Source organism: Leguminivora glycinivorella, chromosome 2, assembly GCF_023078275.1.
Source record: "Leguminivora glycinivorella isolate SPB_JAAS2020 chromosome 2, LegGlyc_1.1, whole genome shotgun sequence".
NCBI lineage: Eukaryota > Metazoa > Arthropoda > Insecta > Lepidoptera > Tortricidae > Leguminivora > Leguminivora glycinivorella.
This window is the reverse complement of record NC_062972.1, coordinates 10725712-10748702: the sequence shown is the minus strand read 5'-3', so window position 1 is coordinate 10748702 and position 22991 is coordinate 10725712. Positions and strand designations below refer to the sequence as shown.

The 22991-nt window shown below is 37.7% G+C and overlaps 1 protein-coding gene across 7 annotated transcripts in view; it reads left to right on the top strand.

Moving 5' to 3' along the window:
- LOC125242409 overlaps positions 1-22991 on the top strand; it is a 90455-nt gene that overhangs the window by 9956 nt on the left and 57508 nt on the right. Inside the window, exons 1-2 of one of the 7 annotated variants that reach the window (XM_048151215.1) lie at positions 2746-2860; positions 3391-3647. The exons of the other annotated variants lie outside the window; for them this stretch is intronic. Coding sequence (XP_048007172.1) covers positions 3614-3647 — 34 coding nt within the window. The 5' untranslated portion in view covers positions 2746-2860; positions 3391-3613. Of the gene's footprint in view, positions 1-2745; positions 2861-3390; positions 3648-22991 lie in introns of those variants that run through there. 7 annotated transcript variants of the gene reach the window in all.

The following is a 22991-nucleotide window of genomic DNA, read 5'->3' as shown; positions in this document are numbered from 1 at the left end:
GAAGGCATTCCCACGCACGAATAATTTTGCAGCATCCGGGTAACGTTACTGTGATTATGTTTACGTTACCGAAGTTTTTATCTGTTCTATATATTATATTGTTTTCTTAAAGGAAAGGGACCGTATGCTTCTGTATACAATCATGTCTCTTCCTACTGGAAATATTTGTACACAATGTCATGTATTTAAATTTTTTAAGTATAGCTATGATTCCTTTAAAAATTACACGTACCTTATGTGGGGCATATCTATGATCACCATGTATTCTAATTGTATCAAATTATTTTCAACAAGCTGTTGCCTGCAGCTTCGCTCGCATTAATTTAGTAAAGTTTTGGAATATTTAAGTGATGGCCATTTGGGACAAGGTTTCAACTACTTAGCCCATTAGTCCAGATGCTACATTCTACTTCGTAACTTCGTACATGCAATATAGTCATGTGATGCGACCCGGACGATGTATTTTTTTGCCACATGACCTAGTTAGCCGAACATGGCTGAATTGTGGCTGAACGCTGTAGATAGGTCACGTAACGGGCTCTAGCGCTTTCAGCATTTCAGATGAAATCATTTTGTGGGTCCTTGGACTCGAGATCATTTACGCTTAGTTAATTGAAACTGAAATTTACATGTGTTGAATTTGAATTCGTTGTTTGACTAATTACATTGGAGTTGAAGTTCATTAACTAAAAACAAGGAATGCCATTTTACTGTTTAGAATGGGTTAGCTGAAAAAGGGACTTTGCGATTTAATAGTTTTTCGCGCCTAATTTAAATGGTGAAAAGATATTTGACTGACGTTGACCGACTATTAGTTAATATAAAACCGACTTATTTGTCCAGAAGAAGAAGGGAAGGGTATTTGGTTATAGTACTTGTTTTAAATCAGATTTGAGTTTTTTGTTAATTAAAATTCCTACTTTTAGTCTTGCTCAGGCGAATTTTTACGAGGTTAATAATAAACGGCAATTGCGCACTCTTTTATGAAGTTTGCGTATAAGAGTTACAATCGTATTACGTCTATCTTCACAAGCCTTCAGGAGTAGCAGAATATATAACTACCGAGAATACAAAAGAGATGGACTAGGTAATTAATTAGCTGTAAGCGGGCTTAGTCTAAATATGGTTGGTAGTTTGGCACACAATGGTTTCTTGTAGCGACTCAGGGGTCATTCACTCGATCCCACATCTCTGGCCAATGTGGTCCGACTTAGCAAAAGTACCGTTCGGTTTTTTTAGATTGCAAGTAGAGAGGACATGCTAAATGTGGTTAGAAGTAGGTACATACATTCAAACTCTGAAGAATTTAATATCGTAGACACGCCACACGAGTAGGTTTTTTGTTACCTGAAAGCAGTGAAAGCCTCAAAATGATGAAAATTATAATGATGTACTTATATCTTATTTAACTCCTGTTAGAATTATTTTAACAGACATCGACCTAGACATTCCCAGTTATCTAAATGGTTCCTTCCTGAGCCTTCAATCCTTAAGCACATTGATTTTAAGGGTAAGTTTGCATTTGGTGGTTAGGGATCAGGCAAATTGATAAAATGGTAAAAGATAGGATGATTTTCCACAAAAGTTAGCGAACAGTACTTGGTAACAAAGTTAAATATATTTGAAATATCCGAATTCATCAATTATTAAAATATTGTAGTAAATACATATTTATCGTCGCTAAAACATAGGGACAAGGAACCTCAAATATAGTTATCTACTTTCATTTAGTCACAAGTTGTGATTTATGAGTGTTATCACACTTATCACAAGTCGGTATTATTTATCAATAAAAATTAGAAAAGTAGAATAATAATACGTAGTTTTCAATAGGTACTGAATTTTCCGACGAGATCTTTGGTGAATTTTTAAAAACTGATGTAGGTATTTGTCTAACAGTCGCTGTTTAATTTTATTTAGACATTTTAATTGGGTACCTACCTACTTCTTTATTAGATTCAATTAGCGAACCCGCATGAGTCAGAGGTTTGGCATCGTCTGATTGTTGAGGGACAACATGTGATGGCCCCTGTACACACATGGCCAACGGTTCCACCAGCCCTTTGTGAAACCCCTTGGCCAAGATAAGAGCCGCTGTTTACACATTGGCGAACCAATCACTTGGCATTGGCTCTTCATGAAAGATGGACGTGTAATGAAAAAATCTAGGAAATTCTTGGTCATAGACGTTGTCAGAAAAAAAATATTAAAAAATAATAACCCCGTAGTAAAATTAAATTATTTGCAATATTAACAATTTTTTGAATATTCTGATAAGAACATTTATCTTTTTTAGGAAATACATTAAACATTTGCAGGGTTATTTTATTTCCTAAAATCTACACTATTATTGGCATAGATAAACCTATTATTTTCGTAAATATATCACTACTGTCCTCTCTGACGGCTGACGACCAACTGAATGAAGCGCCAACGTGTAAACGCAGTTGGCCATTGGCGCCAAGATCCTTTGATGTGTGGACAAAAAACCGACACGAATCGGTTGGCCGGCAAGCGCAAGCGCCAACTGCAAACTTACGGCCAAGTAGCCCTCTACACACATGGCCAAGGGGGTTGGTGGAACTGTTGGCCATGTGTGTACAGCGGCCATGACACGAAGGGCTCGCGATGTGTAACATGCGGGTCAATATCAAATCATCGCTTTATCTCTTTTTTTTTACCTGTTAATTTGTATTTTGTTTGTTATTCCCCCCTGCCACAGAGAAACTGGGTTTGTTGTCACGGCGTGAGTGACGTCGATCGCACTGAAGCTGGCCGCAGGTGTACGTCAGTTGCGCGCGCAGCGCTTGCGCGATAGACGGTTATACGGCGGTGGTGCAGTCGTGATCCGATTAACAACGTCAGTTTTATACTTACAATATACGACAATATGATTATCTCTATTGATTGTTCCAGTACATGTTTATCGCTTGATTTGATCTATAGAATACAATTTTGGCCTGATGAAATAAAACAATTGCACGTTTTTTCATGTCGTAAACGCTGGAATTCCGGCTTCGTAATGCAGTACTTTGTCTTTCACTACAGTTCATTATCGTTCGGCTGTAATTCTAGTATTTTATTCCCTTATGTTTAGTTAATTTACGTGACAGACCAAGTATCAAAATGTGTCGCGCGCGAATCGTAGTATAGTGGTGGGATTAATCCCGGTCTATTTGCGTCCCGTTCCCGCGTCCCGTGCTCCCTCGGGTACCCGTGCCTGACTTCAGGGCATTCCCGCCCCGCGCTCTCCGCCGCTCATTCACGCGATCAGCCAATATTTGGATCGGGATAGCGTGCTCGCAGCTGTCAAATCAAGCGATACGCAGTTACGCCAGTTACTATTGTGCTACTAACTAATAATATTATTTATTTTGTTTCACTTTGCAGTGTCTTTACTTGTGTTTTGTCACGTGCAAAAACAATGTGAAAAGTGGTTGTTAAAATATTTTCTTGATTACTTTTATCCTTTTTGACTTAAAATTAATCGATCGAACAAGCAAAATGTGAGGTGATATACCCTCAAAAAGTGAAGTGCTAAGTGATGAAGGTGCATTATAGGCGAATTTGGCACTAAATCGACCGATCATAAAGGATATATTGGAAAGAGAAAATGCGGATCAAGCTCACAGACCTTCGCCCGAATGGTATGGTTGTTTTTCTAATTACCCACTTTTTCAAAACAATTTAAAGTACTGCGCTAAAATAACCTTTATTTTATTCAATTGATTATTGTACTAACTTTCATTTATGAATATTAATTGTTCATTATGAATAATTATTAAGGTCATACAGTACAGATGTGTTAGTCGCCCCCTGTCCTCTTATTAGAGGCGTTCCTAACATTTTAAATTGCGATGAGTGCGCGACGGCGGCGATTGGCGGAGACCCGGCGAGGTCGCGGTTTCATCACCGTCATCAAACAATACCTCCCGCATCAGCCCCACACTTGCCCAACACCAATTGTTTATAGCGACAAGATTGGATAGAAGGGGCTATGATTATATTTCTGTCTTCACACTATTGTAGTGTTCAAAATTCAAATCTAACACTATTTACAATGTAAAACAGTTAACGGAGCAATTAAAATTAACGTTTCATAGGTTTATTCAAACATGTTTAGTAGGTTTATTACTTAAGGCTGCTAGACATCTGGCAATACACCATCGCGCACAATTAGGCTGAATGTGAGAGAAATAATCCATAGATAACGCTTTCTGCCTTTAAAGTTAATCGCTATGGTGTTCATTAATTACCTGAAATAAATCCAATTATTATAAGCAGCATTAGGCCGAACCCGATTAAGGATACTCCGTTCGATATTTATGGTAGGTACATTACTGTAGTTACCTACTAGTATATGTATAAAAGATTGGTCTGAGAATCTTATTGGAAAAAATGAATCACGTAAAAGGCTTACCTTCCTACATATTTACCTACTGTCATACATCTACAGTGATGAATGACACCAGTATCCACAAACGTAATAAATAGGGCACGCTGTATATTATCATTTGTGTAAACAACCGACGTTTTGTAATAATGATCTACATTTTCTAACCGGTATCTATGCCAACCCGGCTGGCTTGTGCATTGCTGATTAATAGTAACTATAACCTGGTTGACCACTGTTTACTGATCAGTTACGATGTATTTGCTTATTAATGCTTCCTGGCCGTATTACCAGGCAAACCAGTGCAAGTACGATCTCTGGTTATCCACAGCTGCTAAGGATTTCGAAGACAAAGTTATAAAAAGAGAGTTCCAAGCGAGAAAAAAATGTTTTGTGTAAGTAGGTATCGTTAACAATCAAACTCATCGGAAGTGTCTATAGTCCCGATGTAAATAAGGGCTTTTGTAATTCAAACAAACCTTTTATTCATTTAACGAGGTAACAACACAACTACTCCACACGAGATGGCGCGCATTTCGCCACAAAAACTCAAATAGTGTATTTTTCTATTCGTTTTAGTCTTGACCTGTGTCGCCATCTAGTGTTTGCAATAAATAGTACTTACATCGACCGAAAGAATTCTGTCTTAACAGTACAACTACTGCACACGAGATGGCGCGCGAAGAAAAACGCATGAAAACTCGAAAATTCGCGTTTTCCGGGACCTAAGGATAAGTTAGACCGATTTTTCACCCCCAAAAACCCCCACATAACAAATTTCTGCGAAATCGTTAGAGCGGTTTCCGAGATCGTCAGTGTAAATAAATATATAAATAAATAAATAAATAAATATACAAGAATTGCTCGTTTAAAAGTATAAGATTAAAAGTATAAGATTATCATAGGAAACGCCTGTTTCGCTTCCCGCTTAGTTCCTTATGATACGATTGTAATTGAGCGTAATCTACTCTTTATTAACAGTCAAGGAAGTTGTAAATGGGTAACCGTTTAAACGCAATCCTACACATGCTTAGAGCTGGCCCCGTAGCCGAATGGCATTTCTCCGACGCCAAACGAAAGCGATACGCCGCTGGCTCTGTCGCGCCAATACGCAAGCGCGATAGAGATAGATATCTACTAGCGCTTCGTTTCGTGAGCGTTTCGTGAGCGATTGTGCCATTCGGCTAGCCACCCTGGAGTAGATACGCACAAAACTATTTAGAATTAATTGAACACGAGGAACGTAAATGGTTGAGAGGTGTATATTATCCATGGGTTTTAAGCTTGAACTTGGGTTGAGTTGAGTTGTTGTTGGTTGGGTTGGGTTTTAAGGTTTTAAGCAGAACGACAAAAGAGATGATTATATTGATTGATTATCAACTCTTAGGTACACTATTCTATGTTGGCTCACTTTCCTCTGTTGTAACGTACTTCATTTTTGGCACTCACGATCGCAAATCCTAAGTATTTGGCCTAATAAATGCAAATTTATTGTTATATTTGTATCGCTGAATATTTCATATTTCTAATCTGCAATTCTGCATACCAACACTAGCTATTCTTCACGAATCTTATACTTTTAAACGAGCAATTCTTGTATATTTATTTATATATACCGACGATCTCGGAAACCGCTCTAACGATTTCGCTGAAATTTGTTATGTGGGGGTTTTCGGGGGTGAAAAATCGATCCAGCGTAGCCTTAGATCCCGGAAAACGCGAATTTTCGAGTTTTCATGAGTTTTTCTTTCGCGTTAGTAAACGTAAAATATGGTCGTTAATTTCGCCGCACGCGCATCGATTCCGCTTAGCTCAGTCGTACGAGGTCGGTCTAATGTACGCAGATAGATCGTAGGTGTCGTAGATCGTGGGTTTCGAATCCCGGCCAGAAATTAAGTTTTTGTTTTTTATCTTTGTTTGTTTTTGTATTTATAAGAGTTTTTTTTTTATCTAAAGACGTGATATATTAAAATAGAACCCAGATATTATAATAAATATACGTATTTCAGAAAATGTTCTAATGTCATAGAACAGAGCTCATCCCAATTGAAAACTACTATAATCCTAACCACATGGAACAGTTTAGTACCAATTACCTACCTATAGCCATATAGTACAAAACAAGGACTTACCTACCTAACGGAAATTATTACATTTTATTATATAAGTATATCCTCAAGTTCAATAATATCGAGCGTCCGATGCCGACGTTCGTCTCCCTTGATTGACTGCACTTTGCACCCTAAGTGTCTGGGGGAGTTTTCTTTCCTGACCCGATCGATGCCTCCCTCACTTTCTTTCAACCTATAGGTACTTATACTAAAACCTACGACACTTAATTACTCGTCACGTGAGTTGAGTTGGAACAATACACAATTTATCCGCATCTAATTTGCCTTAATAGGCACTAAGATAATTGTTTAAATATTTGACAAAACTAAGTCATAAACCTAATGCAATTATATAAACGGCAATATGCATTGAGATACCACACGGGTCATTACTTGTATGTGATAAATTTCATAAATTCATTGTCTTTGTGTATTATGGAATTTCAAATTCAATCATTTGATACCCATTTTAACTTAGCTCTCATTTCTACTATCTACTATCCTCACTCTCATCAGGCAACCCCTTACTACCCTTTCTTTAGTTTTACATACAATATTGACTATCCACACAATCTCGAAAAATTACTTCCTATCAAAAACATATAATGCCATTTGAAGAGTGAGTACCCGTAGATTGACATTTTAATTTAATGCATATATATAGATCATTACTGGCTTTGATTCGAGGAAGAAACTGCCGTGTTCTATTTAAAGTGTACATATGCAGACGCGGACTAGACATCCGGCTGATTCTGCTTTCTCATAGTTTTGTTTCTGTCTGTATAATCAAACGCCTACTTTGGTAAACCTCTCGTGCTTTCTTCAGTATCATCATCATCATCATACCCTACACTGGGACAAACGACGCAACGCTGCCACGCTGTTACGTCATCGCCCAAATCAACTGTTTAGTTGTAAACTTTTATTGTTTATTTTTTTCATGTTCTTATTTACTGTTTTTTTTTTTTAAGTTTCATGACGCATTAGATTTATCTGTAATGTCATTGAAATATGTTTTCAAGTAGATAATAAATAATGCCTTTATATCAGCCTTTTATCACTGGCCATGGGCCTCTCTTCTAGACCGCCACTTTTTCTTCAGTATACACTACAATTATGTATCCTCATATAATGAACTGGTATGAAATTGGATTAGTTGCTCTTACATTAATATTAAAGTTAAATTTAATTTATACTCGGAAAAATGGATGTTCAAAGTACAGTTTAGTTCACGCGCAAAATTAAATTCACATAGGCAAGTAGGTATTTCGTAGCCAGTCACTGATATCGTGTAAATATATATTGAACTGAAAAAAAAACTGTACATAAGTAAAAAAATTAGCGGATACATTTACAAGAAATATACAAGACATCAGTCTCACTTGGATGGGCAGCTTCAAAAGTGAAATTGATACGCAGTCAGTCCAAAGAATTCCACGCAGTGTTCGCCCGCTAAGCGTGCCCATTTCGACATTGCGACTGAAACGAGATTCGGTTACTGCACAGTAAAAAATACCATGACTTATTATTAAACTAGCTTTTACCCGCGGCTTCGCCCGCGTAATAAAAGTATTCATTAAGATTTTCATTTGGATCCGTAGGGACCGTAGGTTTCTCTGTAGGTATATTTATCTGCGATTATTTCGATTGCACATAATACTTTTGCTTGCAATGATTGTAGAAATATTACACATCGACCACAGCGTAGGTAATTCTATATACGCTGGGGAAACCTTTATAAACATCCCACATAGCCCGTATTTAGACACTATGATCGGTGGGTAAAAAGTGCTTTTTTCTATTATCCCTTACAATTTTTTACATTTTGCTTATACTTATCGCAAACGTAATCTTCAAGCAAGCAAACAACGATAGTCTTAGAGCACATTGATTGTAAGAGACCGCCGACCGATTATCCGTATCCCTCTAACGATACCCATATTATCCGTATCCGTATCCGTATCGCTATCGCTAACGCTATCGCTATCGCTATCGCTAACGCTATCGCTATCGCTATCGCTATCCCTATCGCTATCCCTATCGCTATCCCTATCGCTATCCCTATCGCTATCCCTATCCCTTATCAAGATGTTTAATGATATAACACTTTAAGTTCTCGCGCTTTGTACACATATTTAAAGTCACATACAGGTCGAACGCGATTAATTAACATTATTTTTACCTTTTTTCCCAACGTTTCGGCCAGGTTGCACTGGCCGTGGTCGCGGAAGACTGACGTCCCAGCAAAATGTCACCGGAGATGTAAACAACACAAAACTACCCGATATTAATTTATATAAATGTTCGGGGTAGACAAATAAATATAATCTACCCGCTTTTAGTTAATGTTTATTTCCCACCATGTTTATTTTAAAGGTAAAAATAATGTTAATTAATCGCGTTCGACTTGTATGTGACTTTAAATATATGTTTAATGATTTCTTATCAAGTGCTAAAATATAAAGTTTCATGGTTTTATCATTTAAAATTAAGAAATCCCATACAAACTTTCAACCTCTTTTTCAACCCCTTCATCCCTTTTTTTCGAAATAAAAAGTAGCCTATGTTCTGTCTCAGGGTCTAAAGATTGTCTGTTCCAAATTTCATCAAAATTGGTTGCGTGGTTTAAGCGGGAAAGCGTAACAGACAGACAGACAGACAGACAGACAGACAGACAGACAGAGTTACTTTCGCATTTATAATATTAGTATGGATTTCACTGGTCTTGTTTCCTCGTTAAATATGTATCAAGGCTGTTAGACCTTGACTGGAAAGGCTGGGAATTAAGATAAGGCAAACTAGAAAATTAAAACGCCAATAAAGGTTAATTCGTCGTATGCTGACGAGAAATATGGACAGGTGAAATACGTGTAAAAATAATGTTTTACCAATAAAGTATCTGAATCTGAATTGAATTTAAGACATAACTTTAGTTACACGCACAGGTGGTATTGACTATTGGTATAATAATGTATGCTAAAAATTTGATGCTTACTCAACACTGTACAAAAGTACCTAGCTAGCTACATTGTTTCGATCGTGGTGGTCTCAAACGCAGGTATTAGCCATAATTTGTCAAATTGACAATACTTCATTCTAGTAAATTTCAAATACCCAGTTTAATTAAGACCTATACCTATTTTATTTTAATTTTGTATTAATAAAAGAAGAAGTAGTATAAAACATAGTGGGTATAATATTAACAAGGTAGTTTTAGTCGTTGCTTTACCATATACGGGGATCGTGACCTAGATCAACTTACTATAAGTGTATAACTCTCTGTCTAAAGAACATATAGAAATCGTGCCATTTAAAGGCTTTATAGTAAACATTACATTATTTAGTAATGCTTGTAGGTCAAGCTAGGTTATAATATTCGTTAAATTTGCACACAATTCATCGTGTTAAAAATTGATTTGAAAGTTTACGTTGTAGTTGTAGAGAGTTTGACCTCAAGGCCTACTTATGTCAAACAAAACAGCATGTTAAAAAAAAATTTACAGTTTTGACTATGCACTATGCTCCCTAATATTTTCTAATGTAGGTACTCAGTTTTCTAAAAAAATATTATTTTCAAAAAGTATGTAGAACTAACGAAGTAAGTAAATATTTAGTTATAACAATTTTGTCTAACCGAAGGACGTTCCATTGAAAATAAATGTAGTAGTTACCTTGTACTTGATCTTACGAGATGTTGGGAGCTGCTTATTTATTTATATTAAAACTCCATAATCCTTCATTTAGGTATCTATTACTTGCAATGAATATTTCATACTGTTTTAACTTACTAAAATATCTCGGATGAAGAAAATGCCAAGTAATTTCCAACGTCGTAAAGTTGTTTGTAAAGGACACTTTGCTGTCAACGGTCTCGGCCCTATTAACTGATAACACTAAAGTACACCGGCCCAAATCTTCGATGCCTCGCTTGAGTATCTGTTAAACGTTCACGCTTGTTTGCAGACGATTCATAAAAGGTGACATTTATGGATCAAGTTTGTTGCCTTTCAGCTGATGTATTTTTAATCTATTTGTTTACATATTTTATCTTTGGCTAACGAGACAGCCTGCACAATATGTGGGTATGTACATATCATACATATGTAGGTATGCATATTTGGCACACTTTACCATTAGTCAGATTTTGGCATTTGTGAGCTCATGCTTCTCTCTTCTATAAAATACGATTTTAACAATCTATTTGTCTTAGTTTCTAACTGCGATTCCTATATGCGCGTAACTGAAATACGTACATGAAAATAAGTAATTTTGTAATTTTCATTAGTGACCGCTTCAGCTTCACATGCTCCATCACTGGGTGAAGTTTGATGGGATACCGACTACCGAGCTCTGCTAGGAAATATGGGCAAGAGCTAGCTATATATTTCACCCCTGAAAACCCCCATGCAGCATATTTTAGTCAAATCGTATACAAAAAACTCGTTTAATGGTACTAGAGGAAACAGTAAATTACTGCTAATTAAAAACAAAACCGGTCAAGTGCGAGTCGGACTCGCTCACCGAGGGTTCCGTACAAACTTTCAATAGTTGAATCATCAAAATGTAATTCATAGAAGACTCAATATAGATAGACTCAATTTCCAATAACAAGTAATATTTTAATATACAATTTTATTGTTAGACAACGTCCATATAAATTCAAGACTATTCGACTTCAATAGTTTACGACTTACGACATGTCGCAAGGACGCACCTGAACCGACCTCATTATATCAGGAAAAACGCGATTAATGTAGGAAATGAGCGTTCAACGTTCAGCGACAGTTTCAGCTTTTTGCACACACAGTTTGAGCACACACACGCACACACGCACACACGCACACACGCACACACGCTCACACGCACACACGCACACGGCGCCATAAGGGTTCCTTTTGTACCTTTTTGGTACGGAACCATAATAAACTTACCAATGGGTAATAACTTTTCTCATAAGAAAGATTCAAATCAATATGTTAGCTATAAAATTGAAGTAATAGAAAAGTAATAAACATCAAACTAATATTTAATCAATGTATTAAGTAAATAAACTATAATACCTAATTTGGTTTTGATTACTGTACAGTAAGCTGCAAAGAAAAGTAGACCCCCTACAAATTTGTATGGCAGGGAGTCTCCTTTTCTCTGCAGCTGACTGTACACTATAAAATCACGACAAATGCATCCAAAAGTGTAACAATATCGCCCTAAAGTTTTGGCTCGCCCGTGTAACCTTTGCGCCTGATTGACTGTACCCACAATTTCGGCACCTATCCGTTTGGGGGCGGCGATGATTCATCCGGTACTTTCCCGGAAAACAGATTAACGCCTCGAGGCAACGTTGGGGTTAGTTTTCCCCCATGCAGTATAAATCTTCGATACACGTAAAGGCTATTGCGGCAATTTTCTAACCAATCAGAAGATGAGATTTCCGTGTTCATATAAGTATGTATTCTAGTTATTACTGTCACAATCGACATAATAATTATACTTATTGTAAATTCACCCCAACACGGCTCTCCTATGGAAGTATCCAAGTATTAAACTCGGTACGACATAAAGGCATCAGGACTAATAAAATGCTAATAACCGTACGTTAAGTTATATTGTTTACAATCTGTGTATGACCCAGTTTTATACTTAATTAGCAGCTTTCATGTACATGTAAAGTTAATAGCTTTACTACAGTTTGCACATTCTTATTTTTTTATAACATAAACTGGCTAGAAAGTAGATACGTAGGACCGTGGGTACATGTCCATAAAAAGAGGTCCTTATCCTTAATCACAGATTTAATATATATCACAGATTAAGCAAACGTATCTTACGTATCGTACTACTTAGGCGTGTCAAATGAACTCAGTTGTCCGTTTTTAATCGCAGCTTGCAGCTTTCGGGCGTCAATTTTTGTAAGTTGAAGTCAACAGAAACATTAATAATGCCTCGTTACGTGATATTTAATTGCAACAACACAAAAATTATGAACACTCAAGGGTCTGAATACATTTAAAATCACAGGCAAGTAACAACTTCAGTACAAAATCTGACACGCTCGGCCGCCATACATATAAATGAACTTGTTTCTTCTATCTAAATCTAATTTTGTGGTTCTTATTCTCATTGCAGAAGGGCCTTTATGATACGGAACACCACATATATATTTTATCACAAGAACCGTAACAGGCTCACACTGTAAAATGATAGTGATTTAATACCCACATTAACAGAAAGTTGGCTTCAGTTTCGAATCCAACGAGACTTTCCTGGAATCCGGCATGGGGTGGATTAGGACACCGACCCCGCTTACCCTCTGTCTGCATCGATATGTTTTCGTTACACCCTTGTGTTTTTATGGTGAAGGCGGCCACTTACGTAAGAACGTGCGTGTTAGTTAATATTGTTAATTGTTACTTAATTTTACTTAAAATCTAATTTATTTGGTTATTTTTGAACGGCTTCTTTTATATTTTTGTGTCATGGTATGATCAACATAGATTTTGATTTAAGTGTGTCAGACTCAGTACTGTTGGAGACTTCATTATGATTGTAAATTTGTACTGTTACTAATACTACTGTGCCATTTAGTTAGAAAATAGAAAAAATTTAAAGATTGCGTGATTTGCATGCGACACCCCGAAGGGTGCTTATTAAAATTGTAATACTAATAGATTAAAATTCATCTCAACGCGGTTTGAGGGGAGGGAAACATCCGGCTTTGCGTGCTTAGCTTAGCAATATTAATTTTATTCCCCATACGCACTCCACGGTGACTAATACGGGTAGAATGACACGACTAATTGCCTGTTTCACTTTTTAATGAAAGTACGTGATGTTGCGATATATGCAACCTGGCCAGCACATATTACTATATTCTACCGTTTTTATTGGTGGCATAAATCTTGGATAAGAGAAAACTGCCTGTGAAAAAGACATTTTTCTCCTCTTCCTCTCCTCCACTCCTCTTCAAAATGCATTCTCGGGAACTGTAATAACGTTATCTTCAGAAAGGCATTATCACATGTTATGCAGCCATTATAGAGAAAGGTTTTTATAAATCACATTTAACACGAATAAAACTCTCCTTCAAACATTTCAAAACTGATTCGTATATATAAGTTTTGAAGTAAACAATTTATTGTTTACTTCAAAGTTTACTTCAAATTTATTTTGAAATCGTTGCCGGATAGTCTGTTGGCTCGGTGCCACTTTTCTTCGCCATTTTAGTGTTCGTCCCGGTCGGATATTTTACAGTCTGCATCCTAGATGGCAATAACCTATTACGTTTATGACTTTACTCTTTGCAAAGATATGGAAGTAAATTGAGATAATTAGGTACTTTAAAAAGTAATACACCACTTTCTTTCCTATTATGACAGGTGTTATCTTGCTAACGCGCTTTTCCGCTATGTCAGAAAGTGACTTTTATTCACACGAGCGAGTGTCTAAATTTTCTAATCAGCATAAACTTTTATCGTTCTATCAGTTGGCAACTTAAATGAGCGCGTAGGGGAAGGTGAGGTAATACGATCCCTGGAGGTCAAACGATCCCCCGCCCTAAATCAGAGACAACTAGTGCCATCTATCCAAATGCGCTTTAAACATGTTCCCCGCGCCTGAACCAGTCACCTCTCCAAGTGTCATGGCGGTGCGAGAGCTCGGCGTGATTAAATTAAAAAATAATCAAAAAGTGTGGCTCTGATCTAAGATAAGCCTGTTTTTGAACTTTCATTACTTTATTCATGTTCGTATTTATTGAAATGTTGTGTTATTTGCGGGTATTAATATCGGTTAGCTAATATTTAAGCCATGTTCGATCACCGCACGCGTTATTTGAAGGTTATAATTTGATCGATATCTAGAAATTTGGTGTTTGGGGCAAAACGATGCCTTTCTATGTGTTTATAATGATCCCTGGAATCATTTTACCCCATTAGTATTTGTTGTTTTTACAGATCATGCCGCGAATTTTTTGAAAATTGGCTTGAAAAACAAAATGCAGAAGGCATTAGATGCCGTCAGAGATGGCATGCCTTACAAAACTGCAAGTAGAGTTTAAGGTCCCGGTGATGGCTTTAAAAAAAAGAGCCAAAGGTAAAAATAAAATAGCTGTAGGCTCCGCTAAAAAGCAAGGTCGCAAACAAACTGTGTTTAACTTAAAACAAGAACAGGAACTGGTTGATGACATTAAGGACATGGAGTCTAGAATGTACGGACTGACCACACAGGATGTTTTAAGCTTAGCTCACCAACTGGCAGAAATATTTAATTGACCTCATCCATTTTCTGAAGAAAAAGGAAAAGTTGGACTTGAATGGCTTCGTTGATTTAGTTTAGACGTAGACATCCGGACATTACGATGCGTGCCCCAGAATCGATGTCTTCTGCTCGGGCGCGAGCCTTTAATAAGGCCTGTGGTGGACAATTTTTTTTCGACTTTCGCAAATGTGCAAGCAAAACATTATTTTCCACCCCATCGGATATTTAATGTTGACGAGACGAGTATATGCACTGTCCCAACAAAAAACTCGGGAGTGTTTGCACAAACGGGCCGTAATAAAATGCCGGGCCGTAATAAATAAAGGGCCGGGTATAAAATGATCCCTGGGATTATTTTACCCCTACCCCAGGGATCATTTTATACAAGGGTGTGTATAAAATGATCCTTTACTAATCTTTATCAAAAACCTCTAATACTATAAAAATACACACATATAATAAAAAACAAGTGTGCAGTTACAACGTCAAGTAAGTTTACTACCTGCAACAACAGAAATGTTGCGGATTTTGTCTTCAGCTTTAGCCACAGTTAAGTTTTTCCCTTAAGGGAATCATTATACCTCACCTTCCCCTATATGAAAGCCATTATCTCAGTGTAATCACTTAATAATTCTCTTCAAGATTTAATAATTAAGCTTACGTACTTACTATCTATGTATTGTTTAGCAGACTTTGTAATAACAATGTCAAACCAAATGTCAGGTCGTATGAGGAAAGTTCTCGAAATTTTCCCAGCTGCTTAAGATGAGTGATAAAAGTATGAGAGCATCCTATTATGAAGATATTGTCTTTCTAACTAAACCCATAAAGGTCATCAAAGCCTGCCGTGGTTTAGACATATACCTAATAGCGCTATATCAATGGTGAAATAGTACATTACATCAGAGGCCGGGAAAATGAGGATTTCCGGCCAAGTGGGTATATACCGGATAGGGATACGAGGCCGGGAATCCGTTTTCACGCCGAGGCATGTATAGTGCTTTTCTCAAACATACAATGAAATAAATAAAAAATGCTCTAAAGGACAATATTTTATAAAAAAAAGTTACTTTGCAGGCCTAGGCCCAAAAAATAATATGAAATCCCTTTACAGTCCTCTCGAGTTGTTGCGCCCAAAAAGCGATACTTCCCAGCCCATTTTAAGGGACGTAAAGACAATATTTCATTGCATGTTTGAGAAAATATAATTTCGCGCCAGTTTCCATGGCAGTTTCTATTTTGTTAGACTTGGACTTGCTTACTTATTTTTACGTTATGTTCCTATGAAGTGGCATGGGAACTACTGTAAAATCAGAATTTGATAAAATTTCCTCAAATATTGTATTTATAACGTATGAATACAAAGTGTATATATGCAAAGCACTTATAACACATGTGATCTATAAATACTGCGAAAGAATTCGATACGAGTAAGCTGGTGATGGAGAACAGACAGCGCTAAGTGTCGGACGCGTTATTAGGTGCGAACCTCTTCAGCGGGCCTCTCACACACAGTTCAATAATACAAGATTTATATTCCGATGCTATGCTTACACCCTATTATCAAATACAGATGTGATATTGTTAAGAGCAGATTTACTTGGAGTGGAGAATGGTCAGTGACATCAGCACGGGAATCATGGTCGCGCGATAGACGATAAAATATCAGGCCGTCCCTATCGCACTTACAAATAGTGCGATAGGGACGGCCTGCTATTTTATCGTCTATCGCGCGACCATGCTTCCCGTGCAGGATTACCTTTATTTTATATTCCTCCCTCCTTTTCTGTTAGTGGTGGGTTGTTATTTACAGTTGCACTGGTTGCACATATAGCTCAGTAGTTTTTAATTTCCTTGTTATACTGCTTACAGGAATGTAGGTTAAAACAACAAGTTATAAATGAACCGTCGAGTGTCAATTCTTCGCCAACGACGTTTATCATCAGCAAACATGATGCGGAAAAGGCTTTCTTTGTTTCGAGACGGTCGCGCACCGGTCACGGTCGGATAAATAAGAGAAACAAGTGGTTACCACTTTAGTTAATACGTTAATACCTACGACAGTTTTCCTGGTTGGTGCTTCGGCTTGCTTAATTAGCAGCGAGTCCACGGGTCGGGCTGCGTACATACTATGTAATTTTGTGTCATGGCCGTATGCGTTACATTCCGTAGGGGCACTCGTATCCTCATAATATTGCATTGCATTGCATCCTCAACATACTCTGTTGTTATATGTAGTACCTAACTAAACTAACCTATTTGCATACTGTGGTTTATTAGTTTCAGATTTCATCTGTATAAAAACGGCTATACTGATATGTATAAAAAGGTTAGGGCGCTTTCTTGTTTTAATTCAGTAAATACTACTGTTCTATAGTTTCAGAAATGTTTAGAATTCCGATCCAATATTATGAGGTGCTTCATGCAGCATCCGAAATTAGAACAAGCGCTCATATATTGGACGCTCATCCAATGCCAGTGCCAATAGTAAAACGAAACCACTAGTGTGGGGGCTACCACCTTTCGACTGCATGAATCATTGTTTCAAACATAATTAATACTCGTACCTAAGTCTTGTCATATTTTTGCACTATAACTAACTACCTTTATAGAAATATTAAGTCGAGTTATTACGGTCAAGGTTTCTTCGCGAGTTTGAGTGACACCGAATTTCAGACCCCTTACTCCTTAGAGCGCTCATCAATTTCACGAAACGGCCATCGATAGATGGCGTTGGCGCTCGGTACGCGAGCACCGGCAACTCAACGCGCGTTTCAACGCAGACACGAATAATCTTGATAGTTTTGAATTAAATTGCTAATAACATAATTTTCAATTTTATATGGGGACTCTTTATTTAATTTCATATTCACGGTATGGTAGTAGTAAATAAGGTATATGAATGTAGTAAGAGTATAGTATTAGTCTACATGTACATATATAAATTCAGGTTTCCTAATTGATTGATTCAACAACCAACACCGCTGAGCCGAAACTACGAAAGCTAGAAAGTCGAAATTTGTATAGATTGCATTAACAAAATTTCGAAGAGATAAGAATCGATTATGAAAATTTACACCCCTAGTAGAGGGAAAAAGGGGGTGAAAGTTTGTAGCGGGATCAATTTGTTTTTTTTTATTAGGAAAATTTTAGTTAGGAACTTGAAATTAGAGAATAGTTTAATAGTGATTTCTGTTTTTTAGGGTTCCGTAGTCAACTAGGAACTCTTATAGTTTCGCCATGTCTGTCTGTCCATCCGTCCGTCCGTCCGTCCGTCCGTCCGTCCGTCCGTCCGTCCGTCCGTCCGTCCGTCCGTCCGTCCGTCCGCGGATAATCTCAGTAACCATAAGCATTAGAAAGCTGAAATTTAGTAACAATATGTATATCAATCACGTCAACAAAGTGCAAAAATGGAAAAAAATGTGTTATTAGTGTAAAGTGTAAAGTGGGGGCTGATTTTTTTTTTTTTCATTCCAACCCCAACGTGTGATATATTTTTGGATAGGTATTTAAAAATGAATAAGGGTTTACTAAGATCGTTTTTTGATAATATTAATATTTTCGGAAATTATCACAGTTATAGTGACTTTCATATTTTTATAAGAACAGCATGCACTTACGTCCAGAACAGTGACATTTGGTGCATTGGAACTGCTCATGATGTGTCACTTTTTATCCGTCGCCTCAAATCTGAGAGATTTGAGGCGAGGTTCTCAATTCGTCTGTATGTTTATTTATTTTTTTCATTTTTTTATGTTTGTTCCTCGATATCTCCGTTGTTACTGGACCGATTAAAAAAAAAATATTGAATGTATATGAATACAGATTGGTCCCATTTTTCTCAGAACCCAGTTCTGATGATGGATCCTGGAGTAATCGAGGGAACTCCTCGAATCTGAAAGGCATACGTATGGTGATTTTTGTGTTTTTAAAGGAACAGCATGCATTTAGGTACGGAACAGTGACATTTGGTGCAGTGGAACTGCTGATGATGGCCAGAACGGAACTTCTCAAATCTGAACGGCACGCTTATAGTGACTTTGGTATTTTTATAAGAACAGCATGCACTTTCGTCCAGAACAGTGACATTTGGTGCAGTGGAACTGCTGATGATAGTCAGATCAGAACCGATCTTCTCAAATCTGAACGGAACACTTATAGTGACTTTGGTATTTTTATAAGAACATCATGCACTTACGTCCAGTCCAGAACAGTGATATTTGGTGCAGTGGAACTGCTGATGATGGTCAGAACACTCAGAACCAAACTCTTCAAATCTGAACGGCACGCTTATAGTGACTTTGGTGTTTTTATAAGAACAGCATGCACTTACGTCCGGAACAGTGACATTTGGTGCAGTGGAACTGCTGATGATGGTCAGAACCGAACTCCTCAAATCTGAACGGCACACTCATAGTGACTTTGGTATTTTTGTAAGAAAAGCATGCATTTAAGTTCAGAACAGTGACATTTATTTAGTTATGTTTGTTAAGCATAATTATTGAGTTTTCAAGTCAAAGTTTGTCAAGCTTCGATTTCTTATAATCGGATTCATGAGGAATTGAGAAACTCCTCAAACCTTAGCGTTATACGTATATTGATTTGTGTTGCCATCAAATAATTAAAGCATTAAAAGCAGTTTTAAAAAATACCTACACATTTCTACATAATCCAACATTCGCAAGTAGCTTTCACCACAACCCGAAAGGCGGCGGTTTTTTTTTCTTAAAAAATATTAAACGTTTTTTTATGGGATAGGAGGCAAACGAGCAGATAGGCTGCCTGATGGTAAGCGATCACTGCCGCCCATGGACACCAGAAGCACCAGAAGTGTTGGAGGTGCGTTGCCGGCCTTTAAGATGGATGTACGCTCTTTTCTTGAAGGTTTGATGGTCGCATTGGTCCGGAAATACCGCTGGCGACAATTCATTCCACAGTTTAACTGTGCATGACGTGACCAAATTTGCAAAACGTTGCGTCTTAGAAACATTTTAAAGGGTGAAAATCAAAATATGTACACCGTGTCCAATAAGTTTGAATACAGCACAAATAGCCAATAAAACAAAATGAACAAATAGTTACTACATTCGCACTCTTATTTACTACATTCACAACAAATGTTTTGGAATAACTCCAGCATTAACTTGTTTACCAGCCTCAAACGCTTATCAAACGGATCACACGCGGCACGCACCGTTTCCTTCACATTTCATCCCAAATACTCTCAATAATCTTTTTGAAATGATCTAGGTTTATGATTTTATAAAAATTTAGTCTTCAAAGCATGTATGACCATACAAAGTAGTCTAATACGCCTAAACCTGGAGGCCTGGGTGGCCACTCATGTTTCGGATAAAAAACTGCCAAATTAGTCTGAAACTACGCTAGAATACCATTTGCCGAATGTGCTGGAGGTGCGTCTTGTTGGGACACATGATACTCATCCCCAAGCATCCTCTTTAACTTTAAGGCATTTTTTTCTCCAAAACCTTGGTTTTAAAGAAAAAAACGTTGATTTTAACGCTTTTATCTGTAAGTACTGAAGGTAGTTTACCTCGCTTACATACTGCATCCCACACCTGGGCCGATGGTGAGCTCTGGAACCTAGGCACATTTTTCTAGTTGCCCGGAACGTTATCTATCCTCGGTACCCATAATAGTTTATTTTGGACACGTGGCGTCTGTTTTATCACATACAGATTCTGCTTATAAAAAATAACTCGTCACCTGCGTGCCGAGCAAGTATTTTGTTGGCACTTTACCTCTTTGTTTTTCTTAGATACTTCGGAAATTTCATGAACTTTGTACTTGTATTTTATTAAAAGGAATATACTCTTCAGTTTAAATAAGAATTTGATGGCCTGTGATCCCTATATCTTTAGAACTGAGGTAAAATGTGAGTATTCGGACTTATTGGACACGGTGTACTGTACATGTTCGTTCTAAAAGTAGCTGATCAAGCATCGTCGGTTTGGAAAGCCTGCGGTAAAATTTTTGCTCATTACTATACATACATACATACATACAATCACGCCTGTATCCCATAAAGGGGTAGGCAGAACACATGAAACTACTAAAGCTTCAGTGCCACTCTTGGCAAATAAGGGGTTGAAAGAAAACGAAACTGTGTCATTACTATACATATTCGATTTAAAGGGTTTTGAGATTTAGGAAATAAAACAACGCTTCATTAGATTTAATTTAATAGCATTATGTAATTATAATCTCAATGGAAGTGCAAGCAGTCTTATTTACAATAAACTTAAAAGCGGAAACAAATATATGCAGAAAGAAAAAAAAGAAGCTGTCAATACTGAATCCCCTAGGGTGGCTATGTATGAATAGCACAGAAAAGTATTAAAATAAAATAAAAACCGGCCAAAAGCGTGTCGGGCCACGCTCAGTGTAGGGTTCCGTAGTTTTCCGTATTTTTCTCAAAAACTAACCTATAAAGTTCAAAACAAATTTTCAAAGAAAGTCTTTGAAAAGTCTTCTCTAACAATATATCACACGTTGGGGTTGAAATGAAAAAAAATATCTGCCCCCTCTTTACATGTAGGGGTACCCTAATAAAACATTGATTATTATTAACGACCTTCCACATATTTATAATGAGCCCAAACATGATGGGGTTATGATGAGGAGAATAGCAGTTCTGTTGACCACCTCCTGACTCCATCATGAGAACTTGGACCTCGTCTAGTTCGATGGTGCTCGTCAGCCCAAATCTAATGAGCCCGAACATGATGGGATTATGATGAGGAGACTAGCAGTTCTGTTGGCCACCTCCTGACTCCATCATGAGACCCTGGACCTAATCTAGTTCGATGGTGCTCGTCAGCCCAAATCTAATGAGCCCAAACATGATGGGGTTATGATGAGGAGAATAGCAGTTCTGTTGACCACCTCCTGACTCCATCATGAGACCTTGGACCTCATCTAGTTCGATGGTGCTCGTCAGCCCAAATCTAATGAGCCCGAACATGATGGGGTTATGATGAGGAGAATAGCAGTTCTGTTGGCCACCTCCTGACCCCGTCATAAGACCTTGGACCTCATCTAGTTCGGTGGTGCTCGTCAGCCCAAATCTAATGAGCCCAAACATGATGGGGTTATGATGAGGAGAATAGCAGTTCTATTGACCACCTCCTGACTCCATCATGAGACCCTGGACCTCATCTAGTTCGATGGAGCTCGTCAGCCCAAATCTAATGAGCCCAAACATGATGGGGTTATGATGAGGAGAATAGCAGTTCTGTTGACCACCTCCTGACTCCATCATGAGACCTTGGACCTCATCTAGTTCGATGGTGCTCGTGAGCCCAAATCTAATGAGCCCGAACATGATGGGGTTATGATGAGGAGAATAGCAGTTCTGTTGGCCACCTCCTGACCCCGTCATGAGACCTTGGACCTCATCTAGTTCGATGGTGCTCGTCAGCCCAAATCTAATGAGGCCAAACATGATGGGGTTATGATGAGGAGAATAGCAGTTCTGTTGACCACCTCCTGACTCCATCATGAGACCTTGGACCTCATCTAGATCGATGGTGCTCATCAGCCCAAATCTAATGAGCCCAAACATGGTGGAGTTATGATAAGTAGAATAGCAGTTCTGTTGAACATCTCCTGCCTGACTCCATCATCATGAGAACCAGAACCTCATCCTGGTCCCAAAATATAATAATAATTCAAACTCTCAACAAACTTCACGTATAACTTAAAATCCAAAATCATATGAAAAGCATGTCGAATGCTAAAATTGCATAAGGTGTAAAAAGGATCAAGATTTGTTTAGTCGCAGTTTACGGCACTTCTCGGAACTATCGAGCTGCTTACGAAAGCTAGGTGCGCCGGACGATCAAACGCAGGTCCGTTGTCTTCGAGCGCTCGGCGCAGACTGAGCGGGCTCGCGTTAGCACAGTGTCTTTTATTCGAATTTTAGGTGTTTTAAAAACATATCTATCGACAGAAAGGTATGTCTTATATGTATGATTTTTTTCTTATAGGTCAATAAGAAGTTCTAGTTTAGGATAATATTATTTAAGAGTTACAAAAAATGCAGGAATCGCAGGAAAAATACATAATGTAAACCTCTTTTTATCGAAAAAATGGGGAGGATACGGAAGGTTATTTATCCACCATTTCAAGTAAATCTTAAAATGTCAAAGTATTAGCTAACTCGTACAGGATATAACAAATAGGATTGTGATCATTTATTACCCCAAATA